The 23,399-nt window shown below is 31.7% G+C and overlaps 2 protein-coding genes and 1 long non-coding RNA gene across 3 annotated transcripts; 2 read left to right on the forward strand and 1 right to left on the reverse strand.

Moving 5' to 3' along the window:
* Window positions 1-537: 537 nt before the first annotated feature.
* Window positions 538-1,383, forward strand: LOC147805278 (uncharacterized). The gene has a single exon (XM_087149404.1). The coding sequence runs from the start codon at window positions 538-540 to the stop codon at window positions 1,381-1,383; it is 846 nt and encodes a 281-aa protein (XP_087005530.1).
* A 6-nt stretch (window positions 1,384-1,389) lies between these two features.
* On the forward strand, window positions 1,390-2,244 carry LOC147805279 (uncharacterized). Its single transcript, XM_087149405.1, has one exon. The coding sequence runs from the start codon at window positions 1,390-1,392 to the stop codon at window positions 2,242-2,244; it is 855 nt and encodes a 284-aa protein (XP_087005531.1).
* A 9,110-nt stretch (window positions 2,245-11,354) lies between these two features.
* On the reverse strand, window positions 11,355-15,919 carry LOC147805280 (uncharacterized). Its single transcript, XR_015428639.1, has 4 exons — window positions 15,775-15,919; window positions 12,764-12,778; window positions 12,640-12,663; window positions 11,355-11,532 (listed from the first exon to the last, which is right to left on the reverse strand). It is a non-coding gene; the product is annotated as an uncharacterized LOC147805280 (long non-coding RNA).
* Between the last annotated feature and the right edge of the window lie 7,480 nt (window positions 15,920-23,399).

A 23,399-nucleotide genomic window follows, 5' to 3' on the forward strand; every position in this document is an offset into this window, starting at 1 on the left:
AAAATTATTTACTAAATAATTTCTTTGTTAATTTGTATAATTTTTCCATGTGCAAATCCATTTCGGGTAAATCCGTGGTTAGAATTATTTACTAAAAATTCCTTTACTAAATAATTTCCTTTGTTAATCTATACAGTTTTTCCATGTGCAAATCCGTGGGTAAAATTGTTTGCTGAAAATTTCTTTATTAATTTATACAATTTATACAATATGATTCACGGTCCATGTGGCTCACTAAATAATAATTCACCATGCATGTCAGGTGGAAAGTGCACAAAGCGGTATCCTAGAGACTTACTTGCTGAAACTATTACAGGCAATGATGGATATCCACTCTATCGACGATGATCTACCGAAGATGGTGGAAAATCCATAAAACTAAAAGTACTCAACAATACTATTGATGTTGATAATCGTTTTGTAGTACCATATTCTCCATTACTACTAAAAACGTATAACGCGCACATAAATGTTGAGTACTGCAATTCAGTGAAAGCTATAAAATATATTTGCAAATATGTGAACAAAGGAAGCGATATGGCAGTGTATGCACTGGAAAATACAACTGCTTCTAACGATGAAGTCACCCAATATCAACTGGGACGCTACATAAGTAGCAATGAGGCTGTATGGCGTATTTTATCATTTTCCATTCATGAGCGATATCCAACCGTTGTTCATTTAGCAGTACATCTTGAAAATGGACAGCGTGTGTATTGTACATCAGAAAATGTACGTGCAAGAGCAATGTCTCCACCGCCAACAACATTAACTGAATTTTTCACATTACTCGTATGTAGAAATGATACCTTTGCAAGGACACTACCGTACTCTGAAGTACCAACTTATTTTACGTGGAATACATCATCAAGAAAATTTCAGCGTCGTAAACAAGGTAGAGCAGTACATGGTCATCTAAATTTATATTCCACAGATGCATTGGGTCGTCTGTACACTGTACATCCAAATAACGCAGAATGCTTTTACCTGAGATTATTATTAATCAATGTTCGTGGACCAACATCTTTCCAAGAATTAAAAACAGTCAATGGCCATGTGTGTGCTACATTTCGTGAGGCTTGCCAGAAATTAAGTCTCTTAGAAAACGATGCTCATTGGGATATTTCACTCGCTGATGCTTCTAACACAGCTCAACCACCACAGATACGTACACTATTTTTCCTCATACTAACTACATGTTTTTCGGCTAATCCAAAGGATCTTTGGGAAAAATATAAAGACTATATGAGTGAAGACATTTTACATCGCATGCGTAGAATAAATGCTAATCCCAACATTCAATTTACATCAAATATACACAATGAAGCATTGATTTTAATTGAGAATGTATGTTTGACAATAGCCAACAAATCACGGACATAATTGGGAATGATTGCTCCAAATAGATCTGGTAATGACATTTTCGATCGTGATATACAACGAGAAACGCACTTCGATGTTAATGAATTACAAACATTTGTTCGAATTAATCTTCCGATATTGGTATTAGAACAACGAACAGCATATGAAACAATTATAAATGCAATATCTAACAAGAGTTGTGGCTTATATTTCTTAGATGCACCTGCAGGTACTGGCAAAACTTTTCTTATTTCAATTATTCTGGCAACTATAAGATCACAAAATAATATTACACTTGCTATTGCATCATCTGGTATTGCAGCAACTCTTTTGGACGGTGGTCAAACAGCACATTCAGCATTGAAATTGCCATTGAATGTGCAGGTAATTGAAACTCCAACATGTAATATTAGCAAAGATTCTGGGATGGGAAAAGTACTAAGATCATGTCAGTTTATAATATGGGATGAATGCACCATGGCACACAAGAAATCATTAGAAGCACTCAATCGCACGTTAAAAGATTTGAGAGGAAATGAGCAGCTCTTTGGTGGTGCAGTCATTTTGCTAGCTAGTGATTTTAGACAAACTCTACCAGTCATACCCCGTTCAACACCAGCAGATGAATTGAATGCATGTCTCAAATCATCAGTGTTATGGCGGTATGTGGAGAAAATATCTTTAAAGACCAATATGCGTATTCAATTACAACAAGATGAATCTTCTGAACGATTTACAAAACAATTGTTAGATATTGGGAATGGTACAATAGAAGTGGACCAATCCACACACTGTATAGCATTACCAGAAAACTTTTGTCATATTGTAAAATCCACTGATGAATTGATTGCGAAAGTGTTTCCAAATTTATCGCAGAATTAAAAAAATAATCAATGGGTTAGTGAGCGTGCTATATTGGCAGCCAAAAACATTGATGTGAATTTAATAAACTGAAAAATTCAAAATGAAATACGTGATGAAGAAACAACATGTAAATCCATAGATACTGTTGTCAATCAAGATGAATCAGTTAATTATCCAAAAGAATTTTTAAATTTATTGGATCTACCAGGAATGCCACCGCATATTTTATGTTTGAAAATTGGTTCCCCAATCATCCTTCTACGAAATATAAATCCACCGCGACTATGCAATGGGAATAGGCTATCATTAAAAAAATTAATGAATAACATAATTGAGGCAATCATTTTAAATGGAAAACACCATGGACAACATGAACTAATACCACGCATTCCCATGATACCAACGAATACTCCATTTGAATTCAAACGTCTACAGTTTCCAGTGCGACTAGCCATTGCAATGACCATTAACAAAGCACAGGGACAATCATTGCAAGTATGTGGATTAAACTTGATAAATCCATGCTTCTCACATGGACAGCTGTACGTTGCGTGTTCACGAGTTGGAAAACCATCAAATTTATTTGTTCTTGCACCAGATGGGAAAACAAAAAATTTTGTATATATACAAGCACTACTAAGATAAAGTTCACCATCAATCATCAAATATCATTCATTTCATGATGATATCGTTTGCAATATTGTTTAATATCACAAGTGAAGAAACATGTTTATTCTACCATCAACTATGTATATCTACGTTTCATTATATTCAAATGACATATAAGTAAGGATAATTTTATTATTAATTTCCATTTTGATGTATTGTATACATTTGATCATTAATCACAGCAACGTGTGAACGGGTACAGCTAGTATATATATATATATATATATATATATATATATATATATATATATATATATATATATATATATATATATATATATATATATATATATATATATATATATATATATATATATATATATATATATATATATATATATATATATATATATATATATATATATATATATATATATATATATATATATATAGCAGATTACGTGTGGAATATGTATTATAGTTGTGGAATTTAGTACCTGCCGTCGAAGTCGGCATCAATTGATTCGTCAGAATTATTAGGCATGAATTATAAAAACTAATTTAGATTTAGTTAGAGGAAAAAATTTGGCAAACACCCAGTTCTGATTAGTCGAATAAAGAGAGCAAGAATGCGAGATTAAATAAATCAATAAAATAAAACGGAATAAATCGATATAAAATAACTAGGTAAATAAAATAAATCAATAAAAATAATCATCGAAATAAATCGAATTAATATATAATGGTAGTATTATATTTCATTTTATAACCGTCGTTGAACAGCCGACCCAATTTTTTGGCTTTACTCCGTAGCCTTGTAGTTTTGAACCCAATTCAGAGGACAAGGGAACTCCTGGATCAAGTATTAGGAGAAATTTACTTTTGATGGTACTAACCTGCATTTGCGTTACATGGAGAGGAAAACCACAAGAAACTCCCACGGTTAGCATGACGGCATGGGGAGTCTAACGCATGATCCGTCTACCACTGAGGATATTTTATGTCAGCTATGTGATTGGTGCAAGCTGGATGCGGAATTAGTATCAACCAATCATCGCTGGGATTTGAACCCGATCCACCTCATTAGAAGGCGAACGCTCTATCCCTTGAGCAACCACGGCTCACGGAAATATTATAGTAGAAGTAGAAGCTGGGTTAAATATAAGACAGACTGAAAAAGGCAATTTAAAAATATGTGCAGTGCATAAAATTAAACGAACCTCTCTAAATAACTTTTGATCTAATGATTAGATCATCACGTTCTAGGGCGCAATCTTAATAGTTCGAAAGCTAAAAGGCTCTTCGAATGCTCTTAATAGTTCGAAGGCCTCAAATATGCTAATTAATTTGTGCAGACCACACATGGGAACGTTACTTTTAAAATGTATCGAGTAAAAATACAATTACTTTAAGCAAAATTAAAGGGTAAATAGTAAAAAATTTTGATTTTTAAAACTAACGAGTGAAAAGTACAAGTAAATGTACAAGTACAACATAAAAAAAAGCATCGAGTAAGTACATTTCAAGGAAATCAAAAATTCAAAATAACCTTAAATTTCATGAAACAAGTGTCAGAAAAAGATACGATTTTAATTTAAACTATTTTACATTTTCCTTAAAACGTATAAAACTTTAAAATACAAGAAAATATTACCAACTTTTTTGGAATAGTAAACGTTGAAAATATCCAGAAATCAAAATTCCATGTCTGCATATAAAATTATTAAATTTAATACTTCCTAGTAATTAGAATTTTTTTTTTCATTATCGGAATTTAGTGTAATAAAATAATTTGTAAAGCAAATTCGATAAATATGTAATTTTTGTTTAAAGAAATAAGTAAAAAAAAATTCATTCACATACACAGGTCTTGTGTCTGATTTTGTAACTTAAAATATGGTCTGTACCAAATAATTAGCATATTTGATTTCATCCCCTCTAACCTTTATGATGGAGTCTTAGAACGTGTCGATCCGATCATTATATCAAACATTATTCAGAATGGTCTATTTTTTAATTTTGCGCACTGAACATCAATATTAACGAATGTTTTACTTGTACTTCTCAAAAGATGAAATATTATACACCAGCTACCAGTACGGCCAGCACAGTAATATTAGCATGCTTGTTTACCATACTTAATACCAACTTTGTAAAGGGTTCAACGCGGCTTAACGGCAGAGCTGCCAACTTGATCCCCTTTAAAAAAATATTTTCCAGTGGTAGCGAAATTAAGTTATTTTTAGTTTAGTGATTTTCATTTTAAGTAATTTTTCCACCACTACATATTGAAAATTCGAAGTATCATATTGAATGCATTGTTATTGAAGTTATCTTGTACCACAAAGATCCCAGGTTCGACCCCAACTGATATCACTTTTTCTACATGTCATCAGAATCATCCATCCTTTCAGCATATCGTCAACTCATTAGAAACAGCATAGTGCACAGCATCATCGATCGCAGAAAAAATCATCAACTTTCCAATGCATCCGGAGCTACATCAATCTCATGTGTCATCTTGCAGTCTATTCTGAGCAGCTGAAAATAAAAATCAAAAACTCAAACTGTGAACATTTAACAGTACTTTAAAAAATCCATTATTATTAAAATCTAGAAACCTACTGTATAAATCATTAAATAACATATTCCAATAAAACTGACAAATATGTAATCTACAAACAATGCCTGTAATATCTGTTCTTTTTATATTTTCTTTTTTCTTATTTCCTGTCTTTTTAATCTTGCCACCACAATGTTGCATAATATAAAATGTTTTCAAACAATGTAAATTATTTCATGATGAATGGGTTAGGGGCCCAGGCACCCAGCTTGATTTAAATAAAGAAAGAAAGAAGTTATCTTGTGGTTACTCTACCACGTGCCTTGTAAATTGCAAAAAGTGGTAACGGAAATTAAAGAAATGTCTATAATATAATTTTTGTGTAACCACCGAAGAAAGTATGTATGCATGAAAAATCCAACTTGTAAACCACTTAACGACGAAGTAGTATGTTAAAATAAGAAATATCGTCCAGCTTTAACCTTAATTTACTACCACTACTATATTTTTCAAAGACTGTGGGAACCTTGTCCTATAAGGAGTGAGCGTAAACATCCTTATTTTACAAGTTTTATATTAAACCTTCTGCCGAAAGCGGAGCAGTTTGCATTCCGGTAACTGCAACAAAGTGGCACACCACATAAGGCTTTGAATTATTTGGAAGTAGTGTTGAGTAAAAAACCCTATAAATCGAATTTATTAAATTACGAGTCATACATTAAAAGAATACCACTCGATAATATTTATCCGCTGTACGTAGCGATTTGGCATCTTTGTATTTCCTGTTATGGAAAATAACGATTCTTATTCTTGAGAATTGCCGATATATGTTCCTTGTGATAATGATTGAAAATGAACATGACTTTATAACCGGTTTGATATCCGGTATACAAACAGCCCTGGTTATATGTTTTTTAACCTTTTCGGGACGGGCGACTCATAAATGTATTCGAACGGAATCAAGATAGTAAAAAATAAAATGCGTAGCTAAAGTTTGGGCATAACTCAATGTGACAGACTTATTTTTGCTTTCACTTTAATTCTAACGCGTCCAATCGATACGTGTGAAAACTGTAACTATGCAATTTTTAATTCGAACTAAGTAGTGGTGAATTAAATAAAACAAGCTATCATTACCCCGTCCTCTAAAAAATAGCTACTAGCTATATATTTTTTTGCCCTGATTATCGACACCCTGAGAATGCATAACGACACCCTGCAAGCTTTTAATACTCTCGAGGATGATTTTCCCCAGTGGTAGCATACCCTCCAACTTCTGAGGATTTTGAAAATAATCTCTTTCTAGTGGTAGCGAACCAAAGTCGAAATTTTTAAAGCAAATGGATCTCTCATAAAACTTTTATCAGAACTTAAGAATCTAGCCATATGGCCTGCACTTTTATAAGTAATAGTGGACAAGTTACGTTAAAATTAAATTTTTTTGAATATTAAGACATTAATTTTGCTACCGTCTGAAAAGAAGATTTCTGAAACTACGGAAATTCCGTAGCAGTTGGAGGGTATGGATTGGTAAATTCGAATTTACACTTCTAGGCTGTAACATATGCTGTTTTTGGATAAAACATATGTGAACGGTATTTCATATTAATATATATGCTTAAATTTTTTTAAAAATAGTGGTGGTCAGTCAAAAAGATTTTAAATTAAGTCTCTAAATGGAAGGAATATATAGAAAGCATACATTTTACTACCACTTTAAATATAGAAATAAAATTTTACGCCAATTGCGTAAAAGTTGGCAGGTATGCATGTATGACTCGCCCGTCTCGTAGAGGTTATGATTACGAGCATTGTTAATTACCCTCGATGTATCTCCTGCGTTTTTCCTGTGCTGCCAACATTTCAAGCTTTTTGTAAAAATTTATCTATTTATCTATGTTTATGTTTTACTGTATTATTTTTTATTGATTAAAACTAATTTTCCACACCACTACAGATGATTTAAAAGCTGATATGTAATAGCATTTTGTTTTCTAATCTTTCCTGGTGAGGCTTTTAAAATGTTGGCAAAATTGCCAAAAACTTTGAACATTTTAATCTTTCTGTAAAAATTTATCTAGTGGTAGCTATGTTTATGTTTTACTGTATTATTTTTTATTGATTAAAACTAATTTTCCACACCACTACAGATGATTTAAAAGCTGATATGTAATAGCATTTTGTTTTCTAATCTTTCCTGGTGAGGCTTTTAAAATGTTGGCAAAATTGCCAAAAACTTTTGGTTATGAAAGGTCTACCACTTCAGGTCTTACAGAAAGAATAGTATTTAGCAGGCTCCCATTTCTTAGCAGAGATGCCAATTGCTCCGGACACGCCAAAATAATTAAAAGAAACGGTAAATAACTACTAAGTAAATTTTGCAAATACGTATTTGATTATTTTTGCTTGCATTTTAAAAGGTATCGCTTGACATAAGTACTGGTACAAAAAGTGGTGAATTATATAAGCCTGCGAATTATTTAGAAATAGTGGTGGATAAAAATCTACTAAATTGAATTTATTAAACCAAGAATCACAATTAATAAACTACCACTTCAAAATATATATTTGCTGTCCGGAGCAAGTTGGCATCTCTGTCTTAACCCCTTGGGGACGGGTGATTCAGAAAAGCATTCGTACAAAATCAGAATCAAGTTGCAATTAAATAAAAAACGGTAACTTAAATGTAGTCGTTACTAATTTGACAGACTTACTTTGCTTTTATTTTAATTATTGTTAGTTCAATCATATATATAATCAATGTTAATTCAAAGTATAACTAAATAGTTTTATTTTGAACAAAGTAATGGTGAATTAAATATATCTAAAAATTATAACTCCGCCTACAAATAAACTGCTAAAGAAATACTTTGATTACCAGTTTTATCTTCTTACCCTGATTGATACGATTTTATGCTGTCACGTATTTGTGACAGTCGGCGCGAAAGGGTTAAGGGTCAACCCTGTTGATCCCTTATCACTAACATTAATAAGAAATGGTGGATTTTTTTTTATTGCAAACTGAGCTATAAATAGTTCTTTTTGCAAACGCTGTTTTTCTAATAGAGAAAATTGAGTTTGTTATCGAGCAAAATAAGCCCAGGTTTCACAAACAGATAACTTTAAACACAGAAATTAGTTTAACTTCAGAGCTTTCCTGTCCAAAAATTGCATTTTCTCTTGTTATGCCAACTGCTCTGTTTTCTGCAATAAAGCAATAAGCCTTTCATACAACACGTATGTAGTGGTGGAACGATTGCTTACAATTAAATATACCAAACTAATAATGATTTAAATTTCATTGTCCCCAGAAAATGATCTTTTTACAAAGTAAAGAAAGTTGACAATTATCAATAATGCGCAGTTTTAAAAAGAAAATGAAATTTTCTAATTATTTAAAAAAATTTTTTGAATATCACCTTGATGGCTCTGCATACTCTATAATTAAAATTTCGAGTTCAATGGTACATTTAAAATACAAAATAAATCCATTCTATTTATTTCTAAGTAGAATGAGTCCCTTAAGAAACGTTATAATATCTGTTTAAATGCGCTTAAATAGTTTCAAATATCAGTTCTTTTTCTTAAACCGATCAAATCTCTTGTTTAAGAAAGATGATGTTGCTATCTGGTCAACTTTATCCCTGGTGATTTTTATTTATTATTATTTTTTGCATCTATCAACTGTTTTTGAATTATTTTTAAACGGAACACACTCGGGAAGACGATCACATTACATGGCAATGGGGTTTGCCAGGGAAGGAGTAGTAGTTAGGTGCTATTGTTAATTGGCGAAATTTGATTAGAGTTAAGGTGGCAAAATGATGTCTGATTTTAAAAGGTGCTTTCCAGAACAGCAAATTATGGTTGCAATTTTTAATCTGACAGGATAGAGAGTTCGCCTTCCAATGAGGTGAACCTGCTTCGAATTTCAGCTATGGCTGGTCAATACAAATTCCGCATCCCGCTTGCAGCGATCACAAGGCAGACGCAATATATCCCCGTGATAGACGCGTTAGAGTCTCCTCGCACCTTGGCTATCCGAGGAAGGTTTTGTGGTTTTCCTCTCCATGTAACTCAAGTGTGAGTTAGTTCCATCAAAAAGACCTCCACGACGACAAATTTCTTCCTGTACTTGATCCAGGAGTTCCCTCGTCTTCTATATTGGGTTTAAAATTACAAGGTTACGGTGTTGAGCATTGTTCAAAAGTTTGTCGGCTGTTTAACGGCAGTTATAAAATCAAGCAAACTCAGTCGTGGTAATCACGTTCATTTGTTTCTCAAGAAAAAAATACATAAATGAAATGGTTTAATTATTATTTTTTTACGTAATGCAAACTAGTCGGATAAATGCATTTTCTTTAATACGTTAAATGCCACGCTAATTTTACATAGGTTGCCCGTCTGGCCAAACGGTAAATAACTACAAACTAAATTTCCAATTTCAGACAGATTTTGCTAGTTTTTTAAAAGGTTTACATGACATATATACTTTACTTTACTTTATTTACAAAAATTGAGCACCTGGGCCGCGCAGAACGCCCATATCCCCTACATCATGTAATGTTACGGAAAAATTATTATAATAAACAGCTTGCGTTCAGCATTTTATGGGGTGGCTGGTATTGGATATCAAGCACCTTTGCTTGAATAACTGAAAGAAAAAGGAAAATAATAAGTAGCAACTTGCTGTAAATTGTGAATTGGCAGTAGTTTGGTTGTCAACGTGAGGGTAACGTAGGCCAGGATTTCAGCATTGGCATTGTATTTCATGCTATAGACAATGGATGCTTTGGATAATTTCTGTAGGCTATGCATGCTGGAATTGAAGACTATTATTTATGCTGTTAGTTGTAGTATGAGGCATCGGAGGTGAAGTGAGCGCCTATTGGTCTTAGTTTTTCGTCTTTTTTATAGTTTTCGAAGTTAAAGATTTTATGCATTTAATTTCTTTGTATATTCGGATAGAGACGGAATTTTGAGATCTTCACGTATATTTGAAATGCGTATGAGCCATCTAGCACGGGTAATTTTTCTGAGTATTTTATTTTGACATTGGTTGAGGTTTTTCATTAGGTGTTCGGGTATAGTAGTCCAGGCAGGTGGCATGATATATCTGAAAAATGGTGAATTGTATAAGCCTACGAATTGTTTAGAAATAGTGGTGGATAAAAATATATTAAACCAAGAATCGCAATTAATAAACTACCACTTGAAAAATATTTATTCGTTGTCCGGAGCAAGTTGGCATCTCTGTGCATATAAATAAAACTAACTTCGCGTGTTCTATATTGCATTAATATCTTCAAACCATTTTAGTAACGATAATAATGTAAAAAAATTTAAAATGTACTCGAATTATGTCTTTCAAATAATCTTGGCTTTGCCGGTCACCGGTGACTCCCGTGTAGCTACGAGCAAACTCAGTGCCGGTCACCGGCGACCTTCATGGCATTCAACGTGTTAAAAATGCACTTTTGAAATCACGCAAAATTCTAGATTGAAGGAAAAGTATGTTGCTTTTATTTATGTTCTTTGTCAGTGAATGTACTATGCATTTGAAACATGTGTCAATTTTTACAGAAATATTTTCTCGTCATTTTGACTACAATCAAACGCCATTTTATTAAATACATTGCTTACTTCTTTTTTTTCTTTTATAATTTAATAAAACGAAAATCAATTACTTTCCGAAGGTCTACCTTCTACGCATAAATAATGATACAACAATTCCGAGGTGTCCTAATAGTCTTTTTTTTTTACTTGTTTCTTCTTTTTTTCTCTTTTTTCAATGAATATGAAATATTTCACGCATTTTGTGGTTAGAATTTATAAGTTTGTGCTATTTTGTATTTTCCTCATACTTTTCAGGAGTGAGACTTTTGAAATAACTGGAAAATATTAAACTTATTTCGTGTCACAAAAGATATTTCGTCGATAAAAAATAATTTTCAAGAACTTTAACAAACTGTTTTTATTGCATTGAAATTAAATGAGAGTTTCAAAATATTACAAAGCAATAAATGATGTATACAGTTCTTATCCACGACGAGCACGGAGAGTCTGAACATCTTCAGCATCGTTATTGTGGGCTCCAGCAATACTAAGTATTTGGTCACCTAATTCTTTGATCTCTGAAATTATAAACGACACATATATATATATATATATATATATATATATATATATATATATATATATATATATATATATTATCATTTTTTTTAGAAAAGAAATCTTGATATATGTCATATAATTATCAAATATTTAATAATACTACATTTATTATTTATTAATCATCAACATTCAAATTATAAATTCAGCAAAAACTAAACTGTTCAAAAATTTCAGAAGATTAAAAATTCGAATAAAGAGATCACATTGACCCTCAACGATAGAGATATGGCAATGACCAGTAGATGAACGCAAAGCTGTCTACTTGTACGTCCGTTAAGAAATAATTTTCTTAGTGGTAATGTTTTGGCGTATTAAATCTTGAAGTTTCAAAAAAACTTTAAATTACCCCGACGAATCAATAATTTAAAAAATTATGTAGATAAGATCTATTCGTTGGCTCGTATCCTTACAGATGTCTTAATAGTTTTGTTTTTAAAAAATTCTTTCAAACCTATTAGATGTAAAAGAAATTAATTAAATTAAAATTATGTTAAAACTTATAAATTAAACCTATTAAAATGGCGGAAAATAAAAATTTCTAAACTTTCAAACAAATTTTTAAAGCATTTGCCACTAATTTTAAAATATTTCCACAATTGGGTCACCTAAAATTAAACTTCTTCTTAGAGAGAATTTGAATCCTTAAAGATTTGTCTATTTCTTTAAAAAGAGGTTTCCTTTTTAATTTTTTTAAAAAAAATAATCCTGTTATTTTATTGTATTTATGCAATAAAAACTATTCTTGGGGAAAATATTTTATCAATATTATACTAACCCTTTAAACTCCGAGTACTTTTAAACACTTTTTGATATAATTGCCAGCACTATAGCATTTAAAATACACAATATACTATTATTATATAATTTTAAAATTCTTAAAATAATGTGGTTAATAATACATAAAGTATAAAAATTTCTAAATTTTAAAGTGGTAAGTGTTGATGGTGCCTCAGTGGGAACATCGGAGTGCAAAGGGTTAAATTACATGGGGTTTTTTTTCGAGTAAAATAGTTAAAAAAGAAATTAAATTATTCTTCAAAACGCTATATGACATTTATACTTACGTCCTAAAATTCCCAATTGCGGATCTATAAAAAAAAATTATAATATATAACATCATTTAATGTGTGATAATAATAATGTGGTCATAAATTAAGAAATGAATATTTATTGTTCAGATTTTCTTACCTGCCATCGCTGGGGCTGAAATGAAAAAATAATAATAGGTCAGACACGATAAAAATGCTTATTTAAAATATATATTTACATTATATTATATTACTGTCGTTCAACAGATGACCCAATTTAGGGTTTACATAATGTTCAGCTCTGTAGCCGTATAGTTTTGAACCCAATCCATAAGACAAGGGAACTTCTGGATCAAGCATTGGGAGAATTTAGCCTTCGGGGAGGACTTTTTGATGGAACTAACCCGCATTTGCGTTGCATAAAGAGGAAAGCCACTGAAACCTTCCACTGGTAGCCTGAAGGTAAAGAGACTCTAACCCATGAGCCGTCTACCACTGAGGATAGTTTACGTCACTGTGATCGGTGTGTCTCGGGTGCGGAATTCGAATAGACCAACTATCGTTGGGATCGAAACCGGGTTACCTTATTGTTAGACGAGAGCTCTATTTCCTGAGCCACCACAGCTCAATGTATTTAAAAGAAAAATATACTATTCCTTACTTTGTTCTTTAATGCCCTTTTTTTAAAATAGATTTTCGTTTTTTCAGTCAGCGTTGCTTATTATATTCTTGAATGATTTATTATTTCGTTCTTTAGTATTTTAACATTATTCATTGTTTTTTTGTTTTTTTTTTACCCTGGCCTATTTTATGTATGCCTGGCCTATAGCAGTTTATATGGTAAAGTAATAAATTTTGAGCAGGAATAAAGTGATAGTTTATTGATTAATCTATTTTTTTAACTATTTTGTTTTTGTTAAAAGCAATTTAATTAACAAAAAGTTATTTTCAATTCCAAATATGTAATTTTTAGTTATAAATAACGCATATACTTTAGCTGCCTAATTAGCAATACCAAACGCATAAAAACTGCTCATACTTCAAATAGCATTATAAATTTTCCAAATTCTCCTCCATTAGTTCTATTGACATTAATTCTGCTTTCATTTAATTCAGTGTAAAAATTGAATTGAAAACATGATATTACTCAGAATATCAATCAACTTGTTTTTGATATAATTTGATTTAGTTTAAAATACAGAAAAATATTATTTACACTGAAAACTTAGTTTCACTGCTTTTAGATGATAAAATTTAAGTGTTTCTCTTTATTGACTCCATCCCCATCAATAAATTGAATCAATGAGTTCGGAAACCGATCATCTCTAACAAAACTAATTTCACAACAAAAACTAAAAAAACTGACTGAATACGTGCATACATGGAAACGATACTTTTAAAGGGTAACGAGTAAAACTACAAGTACTATAAGCAGGAGTAACGAGTAAAAAGTGAAAAGTTTTGATTTTAAAATGTAAGGAGTAAACAGTACAAATATAAAACAAAAAAGTAATCTAAAAAATACTAAATAAATATTTTAAAGTACATTTCTAGGAAATCATTAATTCAAAGTAGCCGTAAATTTCATTAAAATGAAGAAAATGTTACTCAATTCTATTGAAATAGTGAGCGTTGACAGAAAGCAAACAAGAAATCAAAATTCAAAGTTTACCATATAAAAAAGAATTTTAAATTAAGCTCATTTTGAAACTATTCAATTTTTCGAAATCTTGTTTTTACTTTCAGAATTTTTAGTAATAAATTATTTTGTTGAGCATAGTCAATAACATTATAATTCTTGTTCAAGGAAATAAATTTAAAAAGAATATTGTATTCATACACATTTATAATCCATTTCAGTAAAGGTTTGACGTTCCCTCCCACTAGTCACCCTCTCCCTTTCAGTAAATTGCAATCCTTAGAGATGTTTGGAAAAGGACGTTAGCAGTTAAAGAATGTATAATACATTCAATTTATAAATATTAAAAAAAAACTTTTTGAAAAAAAAAAGTTTTTAAAGAATTTCAGGAGAAAAGTAGCGATTTTTTTTCGACATTCTAGTTACAAATACTTGTACTTTTCCCACGAGAAAACAATTAAAGTACTAAATTTAAACAGTTATGTTGTACAAGCAAAAGTAGGTTCTTTTTAATTTTACTTTCGTTTCAAAGCAGCGAAAGTAAATGTACTGCCAAGTAGGGTTAAGTATTTTTTTTTTCATAATAAAAAAGTTTTATTTTTTCATAATAAAAAACGGTCTTTATTTTCTTGAAACTACTCTCTGAATCACTCATTGTATGATAAAAACTTCAACAATATAACAAGCCTAAACTAAGTAGTTAATTAATAGGTTATGCTAACAATTTCATAAGTAACAACATCAACCACTTAGTGGTATATTTCCAAGATTATTCTGAGAACAGGTCCAAGACACGGCATGTTTTTGAACTAAATGGAGATTTCACGGCACAAAATATACTATACCACAAAATATATCATCCATCAGTGTAGGTATAGCCTACACTGATGTTTTTTTAAGGTTCAATAACACTGTTCGGTTTACATTTGTCCGGTATACCCTACGCAAACGGTTTTCTAAGGTTTTGTGCCGCTGTCTGGTATACATTTCCCCGGCACTCCAAACTCTCCTAATCTATCCTCAGCTTATATTAAAAAATCGAATCAATATAATAATATCAACGAATAAATTAATATCCAATCAGATTTAACAAATATTTCGGGCATTCACCAAAGCGACTATGTGATTGATGACATTCACCGGTGAAAATCGACATTTTCTTGATTTCGGTCATAAACATTAAATATTACACACTGCCGGTTACTCAGGACTGCCGACTTTCTTCGCTTTTTGGAAAAATTTCTTCTAGTGATAGCTAAGTTTACGTTTTGTTTTAGCGTATGATTCTTTATTTTATGAATTTGATTTAAATATAATTTCCCCATCACTACATGCAAGGGATTCAAAAGATCATACTTAAGACCTTTGCGCGTCAATTCCCTCGCGGTGAAGCAATGTTAGCAATGTTTCACGATGTTAGAAAAATTAACAAAAATTCTGGAAGCTTTAATTTTTATTTGTCTCTATAAAGAATTTTTTTAAAAGCTCAGTAGTTGGCAGCATTGTATTATTTTAATAGCAATTTCACTTACCTAAAACTGCCAAAATGGCTATGACAACAAAGACTAAGCAAAGTTTGGAATTCATGATGCTAGTTTCGTTAACAAATGAACGTGTAACATATTTCCACTTTTAAACTCACTATTTATACCGGAATTTTTAAATTGAAAAAAAAAACATTTCTGTATTTGTTGAACATGTATAATGGTAAAATTTACAAAACAATCATAAATCTTTTTATTGATTATTCAGATCTACGTAAGGATTTTGAAAAATACATTACATAATAACTATTTTTTGCATAATGAAACTGTTTATGCATTGTATGTTTATAAAAAAACTCTAATTTTCATATTGACATTAAAATCTAGGAATTTTCGATATCCCATTCACGTTATAAATCGATATAATATGACAGCAGTTCAAATCTTAATATTTTTACGATACTTTAATAAAATGTCTAATTTCATGATAGACTTGGATTTTATGGAAATATTTTATGTCATTTCCATTATAAATAGAATATTTTATGTCTCTTCTTTTATTTTTGATACGTTATAAGCAAAACAATTATAAATATTTTTTTTAAAACATTAAAACCATTTTTATTTGAGGAACATTAAAATTAAACGCCTATGAAAATTTTTATGACTGTACTAAAAACAGTTTTAGAGGATTCATTTATTATATTGCGTATTCGAATATTATATTTAGATTTCGTATTGCATAATCTGAGGATTGTGCTATATTAAGAGTTACGTAGAATTATGGGACTTAGTACCTGCCGCCGATGTCGGCATGAACTGATTCGTCGGAATTATTAGTCGTGAATTATAAAAACTAATGTAGATTTAGTTAGAGATAAAATGGAGGAGGAGAGAAAAAATTTGACAAGAACCTAGCTCTAATTAGTGGAATAATCAATGATAAATATGAGATTAAATAAATCAATAAAGAGGCAATTATTGATTTTTTTAATTTAATCAATTTATTTAAAAAATCAATAAAAGCAATATAAATCAATAAAAGCAATATATAAAAAAAGAAAATATATATTTTGGTCAAAAGTGGCTTTAAAAAGATAGTCATTTACCTTAAAAAATACCTTCCCTAATGTTAACAGAGGAAATGTATCAATATAATTAACTAGCTGTACCCCGCGTACGTTGCAACACTTTCAGTTTGAATTTTAATTTTGTATTTTAATTTTGTATTTAAGTGTGTAAATGAGATTTGCGATTATGATTTGAAATGAGAATTTTATTTAATGGTGAAAAAACCAGTGATAGTCTCTGCAGTTAATTCTCTATGATATCGTTAGTGCATTTTAAAACAGACATGTATGCATACGAACCATGAAACATATTTTGGATGATGATCTGAAATAAGTCTGGATCAATGGCGACATCTGATATTTCTGCTGATAAGAGCAGACCAATTTGGCATGGTGTGATTTTTTCAATAAGCCAAATCAGAATGTGTGCATGTGACAATCCTCTTTTTTGCCATTCCAACACCGTGTCTCTCCAAAAACATGACGCTTCACAATGAAATCATGTAAAGATTTTAATTTTTGTTTGAACACACGTGCGGTAATATTATAACGATCCGATGATGATTGTCCTGGTAACAAAAACTCTTTAATTTCAACACAAGAAAGATTGCATGCAAATGTAATAAATAAATCCGGGCCCCCATATGCGCGAATATATGTCATTGCATCCTGTGAGTATTCATACATGTGCCTTGGACTCCCAGTAAATGTAGCCTGCAGTATAATCATTTACCCCACATCATTAGGATTAACGTTACCATCATTAATTAATGCATCCCTTAAATGAATGTATTCTTCTGAGCGTCTGAATAGGATTTTCATTCTTGCTTCCCGTTGCTCTGATGTTTCCAACGAACGGGCTTGAGTTGTGCGTAGTTGATTCGTTAACAGTCTTCTTTCCTGCTGCTCAGACGCCTCTAAGGAGCGGGCTAAAGCATTGAGTTCTCGATTAGTTTCAAGTCTTTTTTCCCTCCCCATACCCTGGTTTATGACTACCAACCTAAGTTAATTGCAATAATTCACATACCAAAGACAATAGTAATAATAGGCTAAACACCGACCAAAGCGATGGGAACTGGAAAACAGGTAATAAAGATACTTTTCTCATTATTTAGTGAACACCTCCGAATACTTCACGAATGAGTTGGAAGGAATAACCGACAGGACCTTCCTGGAGGAGGTGGGCCAGTTTTCAAATAGGGAGGGAAGAGGGTGCGTTGGATAAAAGGTAGCACACCGGAGGACAGTCAGTTGCCCCAGGGCACATAGGACACCCCTCCAAAGTGCTATCAACCTTTCAACACACAACTCAGAACAACCTAACTTTTCAATTTTTTATACTTTTAAATATTTTCGTGTCGGAATCACCAAATCTCCGCGAGACAAGAGTTGGGTGAAACATTAGTACAATGCCACCCTGGAGGTGATATGGACCATTTTTCATGGATCCGGTCGTCGGTACTGCGGGAAGACGAAAGTAAGGCGCTGCTTTGCTTTTCCGGAAACCACGTTTCTTAACAAGATTCTTTTTTTTTTCCCCAGCCGCATTGCAAGCTAAAACCAAAACTAAACAAGGCTGACCCAAATACCACTCCCACAAAAATAATTACTGTGATGTAACTAGCTTATAATTGTGCTTATTGTATAAATGTCTAAATAATACCGCTAGTCTAAATGTTAACCACACACAAACACACACAATCAACCACGGACTGGCTCACAATAGCAGCCAACGTGGTTGATCACCACACACGCCTTCACCACTGACCATATAGGCAGTTTGCCCGGAGCTCTTCAGCTACCCGTGGAGGTCATTGATGTTAAATGTGTTTAAATTTTAAAAAAAAAAATGTGTTGTGACTAGCTAGTAAATATTGTAACGTGTTTGATGTGACAGTGTTTTTTTTGTAATGCCGCTAGTCTTTATGTCTCTTCCGGATGATACTGATGCAGGGGCAAGGTTATAATTCACCATAATTAATGTTAAATAATGTACCATTGCAGCACCATCTTCTGATGGATAAACGTCTTTCATAAACAAGCTCAGTATCTAAACCGAAACTAATGCACTTAAACGATCAGTCAATGTTTCAAACATAATGCATAACCCTCGATAGTAACCCCAACAATGTGTCATTAATTAGTTTAATTTACAAGTAACTTTAACCTCATTAATTTCTACGTAATTGTTTTAAATCATAACCTATTAATGACTTAATTAGCATAATTATCCTTATTTAATAGTACTATTAATCTTTAGAACTTAACCAAGTGCTATTAATTCGTAATCCTTTGTATAAGAGTCGTTAGAGTAATATTAACATAATTGTAATTAGTTTCTCAAGAGTAATTTTAACATTAATTTTAATCAAAATAGCACTTTTAAACTTAAAATTGTATTGTGTATGTACTAACCTCCTTCCCTTGCAGGAGCCTGGACAGACGGGCTTTATTGGGTCTGTAGGGTTGTAGGATTGGGCATTAGGTGCGCGGGTCCGTACACGACGCTTCTGGGTGACGGCTGTGTGCTTTCCGCGTCCGACGGGCCTCGGTCCTGACGACCTCCAGAGTGTGAGGGGGATGGAATTACGTCGGGCCCGCGAAAAGCCTCAAACCCGCTTCGCGGGTCGGCTGGCCACCTGCGGTGAATAAGTCTTTTTTCCCGTTGCTCCGATTCTTCTGAAACACGGGTAGTTCTCTTTTTGCGTGCTTGAGATGTCGATCGACTAAGAGCGATTCGTTTAGGCGGCATATTTTTGCAAATATTCTCTCTCAAACAAAAAGAAATGTAAAAGTTGACAATGGTCTCAAATTTGCTAAATCGAAAATTCAAATATAAAAATGATAAAATTTTAAACAAAAGGATAGAAAATATAACTGTTGTTATCTTCAAGATAATTGAAAACTGAATCGTCGTAGCAAAATTTAAAACAATGACTAACTTTTAACCAATCAGAAAATTCCATTTCGATTTTCGCTTATGCCGCTGGAACGGCTTTTCGCAGAATGTTCTAATGTCGACAGTGACCTTCCTCGTGCTTTGAACTATCTGTATGTCAAGTTTCATAGTATTTGGTAGGTTGGCTTAGGAGTCTATAAAAGACAGACAGACACACATTCATTTATATATATATATTAGGAGGCTTCGCCCCCTGCTCGCTGGCGCTCGCCAACCGCCACTCGCTGGCGCTCGCCTTGTAAACGTTGAAACTATCGAGAAATCCAAAATTCCATGTTTGCATATAAAATTATTAATTTTAATATTTCCAAATAATTAGAAATTCTGTTTTCGTTATCAGAATTTTTGCTAATAATTTGTAGATTTCGAAAAGGCACGCAATTTGCTGTTTAATCAAAATAATTCTTAACTAGATTCTAAATATTTCTTATAATGGTTAAAGTTATTGATTTGGTTCCTTATACAGATTTTTAATTTATAAATATAGTATTTGAGGCATAATCATAACTTTTTTTATCTCCAAGAGACATGGAATTAATCAGGAATTCCACGCCAGCCCTAAAGTGTAAAAACGTGGTTGCTAGTTATTCTATAGTCTATTAAAATAAATAATCTATTAAAATAAATAATCTATTGAAAGAGATTAAAGATAAGAACTTTTTCTATAATATTTATTTCAGCTCAGTTCAGAAAAAGAATATTAGGATTATGATAATATCATTTTTCGGCTTATTGTTGTTGTTGTAGTTCATTTACGTCGCACTAGAGCTGCACAATGGGCTATTGGCGACGGTCTGGGAAACATCCCTGAGGATGATCCGAAGACATGCCATCACAATTTTGATCCTCAGCAGAGGGGATGGCAGCCCTGCTTCGGTAGCCCAACGACCTGAACGCGAAGTCGAGCACTTTACGGTAGCACAGTTTAACGAGGACCAATACCGCACACCCTCGGTCCCTACACAGACTGATCCAAGTGGTCACCCACCCGCACACTGACCGCAGCCAGTGATGCTTAACTTCGGTGATCTGCTGGGAACCGTGTCTTAACGATCAGTCCACTGCGGGACTTCAGCTTATGGAATTTACTGATAGATTTCCGCTCTCAATTTAGGCTTAAAAGCCCTTGTCAAATAGAAGTTAGGCACTATATATATATATATATATATATATATATATATATATATATATATATATATATATATATATATATATATATATATATATATATATATATATATATATATATATATAAGAAGAGAATGGAATGATAACACATAGCCAATCACAGAAGACTTCTGGTTAGTAACGCACAAAACAGCCAATCAAAATTGAGAACGCATGTGTGTGAAAAGGTAATAGTTTTTAATAATGCTGTCAAAAAATACAAAATACAAACTGACCTCAAATAAAATTCAGAGGACTTCGAATCAAATAATTCGCGATCGCAACGCTCGAGTACGCCGTCTAGCGGGAGCCTGTAAATATCAGACATTAATTTATCACGTTTTCATTTAGTTCCATCAAAATCGTTGACAGAATCAGACGCCATTTTTTAGCAGCAAATAAGAAACAAAATTTCCCTAAGGAAAAGGCCGAAGAACTTGAAAAAAATCTCCAGAATATTAGTAAATCTTTCAGGAACAGAACACGTCAAACATTTGAACAAAAGTTCCTCAATAATTTTTAATTTCTATTATCAACAAACTTGCAACTGATGACTTCCGATATCGGATACTGTTACAGATGTGTGTATTGAGGTAAAATGCATTTCTTCTGTCTTCAATTCATTACGAATTAAAGTGAAGTCAACATTGCTTTCGTCATTCCAGTGAATAAATATGAATTCAGAACATACAGAATTGTAATAGTTATAGCATATTCTTCTTCGTTATAGAATAGTATATACGTATTTCTGTATCCATATAATTCGGAAAACAACAATAAAAAATTATCCAAGTTACTTGAAATAGTGCCATTTGTGCTGATTCTTAATTAATTTTAATCGTTTTAATGGTAAGTATTTTTTAGTTTTGAAAGAATAAGTTCAACTAGAATTCAGCTATTCTGTTTTTAGCTACATATTCAAATTCATATCAATTATAAAATTTTGCTGTGTAGTATGTAATCTAAAAGTAATGAAGGGATAAACTATGTATCTATTATTTGAGAATAAAGTTTTCAAACAAGGAACTTATCATTTTGGAATTCTCCGGGAATTATAAATCAGGTAAGTGCAATGATTTTTACAATAAAAAATTTGTTTGTAAATATTTTTTTTTCATTTGATGATGGTTCTCTACAGAATGGTTTTTTACGTCTGATTAAGAACTATAAGAATAATAAAAAAAGAAACAATATGAAAGTTTTTATTTCAATGTAAAGAATTCTTAAAATCGTTTTTTTATCCTAAGAATTCTTTATTTTCCGTTTTTTAAGTTTATAATTTTTTGATAAAAATTGTTCTCAAAATACTTTTTTTGAAAAATTAAATGGTATAACATTATGTGTTTATGTATACTTCTTGTATATTCCAATGTTTGAAGTAATATGATTCAGAAAAGTATGGAATAAAAATTCGGTACTTAACGTATTAACGCCACCGCCGCTACAGATTTGGCGGTTTTTAAGTGCCGCCAATCTACACTTGAAATTTTTGCGACAATTCATAAAATAAAACACTTTATTTAAAATCAAAATAGTCAATCGGATTTCATTGGAAAATGAACCGAGATAGAGAGTTTACCATAGATTCAAAACAATCATATCGCCATATGAACTCTGATAAATAAGATTCCAAATGAAATAACATTTCCAAAACGTACGTTTACCAAGATAAAGTTTCATGTTGTGGGAATTGGTACATTTTCGTTTTTTCGGTAAAATATTTCCTTCCTGAAAAAATAAAATTGCATCTTGTTTTGTTTTTGGCGAATCCCAAAGACGAATTTTCGTAGCACTAAAAATGGCGACAAAAAAGAATTATTTTTTTTTTTTTTGTTTCGTCAGCATTCTTTATTTTACGTTTCTTAGTTTCTAAATAATGATTTTTATTGAAACTTGAAATTTTTTGATAAAAATTTTTGTCAAAAAACTTTGTTTACAAAATTAAATTTCATAAAATTATGAGGCTTATGTATACTTTTTGTTCATTTTAATTTTTGAAGTAATATGATTCTTAAAACTATGGAATGTAAAGTTTAAATAAGCCTTTCATGTTATATCATTAAATTTAGTAAAACTATTTCTCGGGCATTAGGTTTTAACTCTTATAAGAATATACATATTTTTTTCTGTTAATGTACAAATATTTTTCCGATGTGTTTTGGATATTCCTTCTCTAATAAAAAGAGATACCATTTTGTTTTCGTTTGCATAAGAAAGAATATCAAGCATTTTTCTTTTTTAAATTTAATTAGCCACAATAAAGAAGGAACGTTGCAATGCTGCGTGCTACATTAACGGCGTCTCTAGAGTAACTGAATGACTGTTCACATAGAAATAGCTGGTATTAGTCACATACAACAACGCCCCCTATAGTTCGTTGCCATCGCGAATTAAGAAAACTCTACTATTACAAAAAGGAAGATTTATTAACTCAACAACAAAATTATAACATCGCCATTCCAAAAAAAAAAAAAAAA

This window comes from Parasteatoda tepidariorum, chromosome 8 (genome assembly GCF_982258835.1).
Source record: "Parasteatoda tepidariorum strain Cologne lab strain chromosome 8, Ptep-v5.0, whole genome shotgun sequence".
Classification (NCBI taxonomy): Eukaryota; Metazoa; Arthropoda; class Arachnida; order Araneae; family Theridiidae; genus Parasteatoda; species Parasteatoda tepidariorum.

What these genes read in the sequence shown, in the direction of transcription:
- LOC147805278 (XM_087149404.1), top strand. Translation starts at nt 538, where the DNA reads ATGGCAGTGTATGCACTGGAAAATACAACTGCTTCTAACGATGAAGTC.
- LOC147805279 (XM_087149405.1), top strand. Translation starts at nt 1,390, where the DNA reads ATGATTGCTCCAAATAGATCTGGTAATGACATTTTCGATCGTGATATA.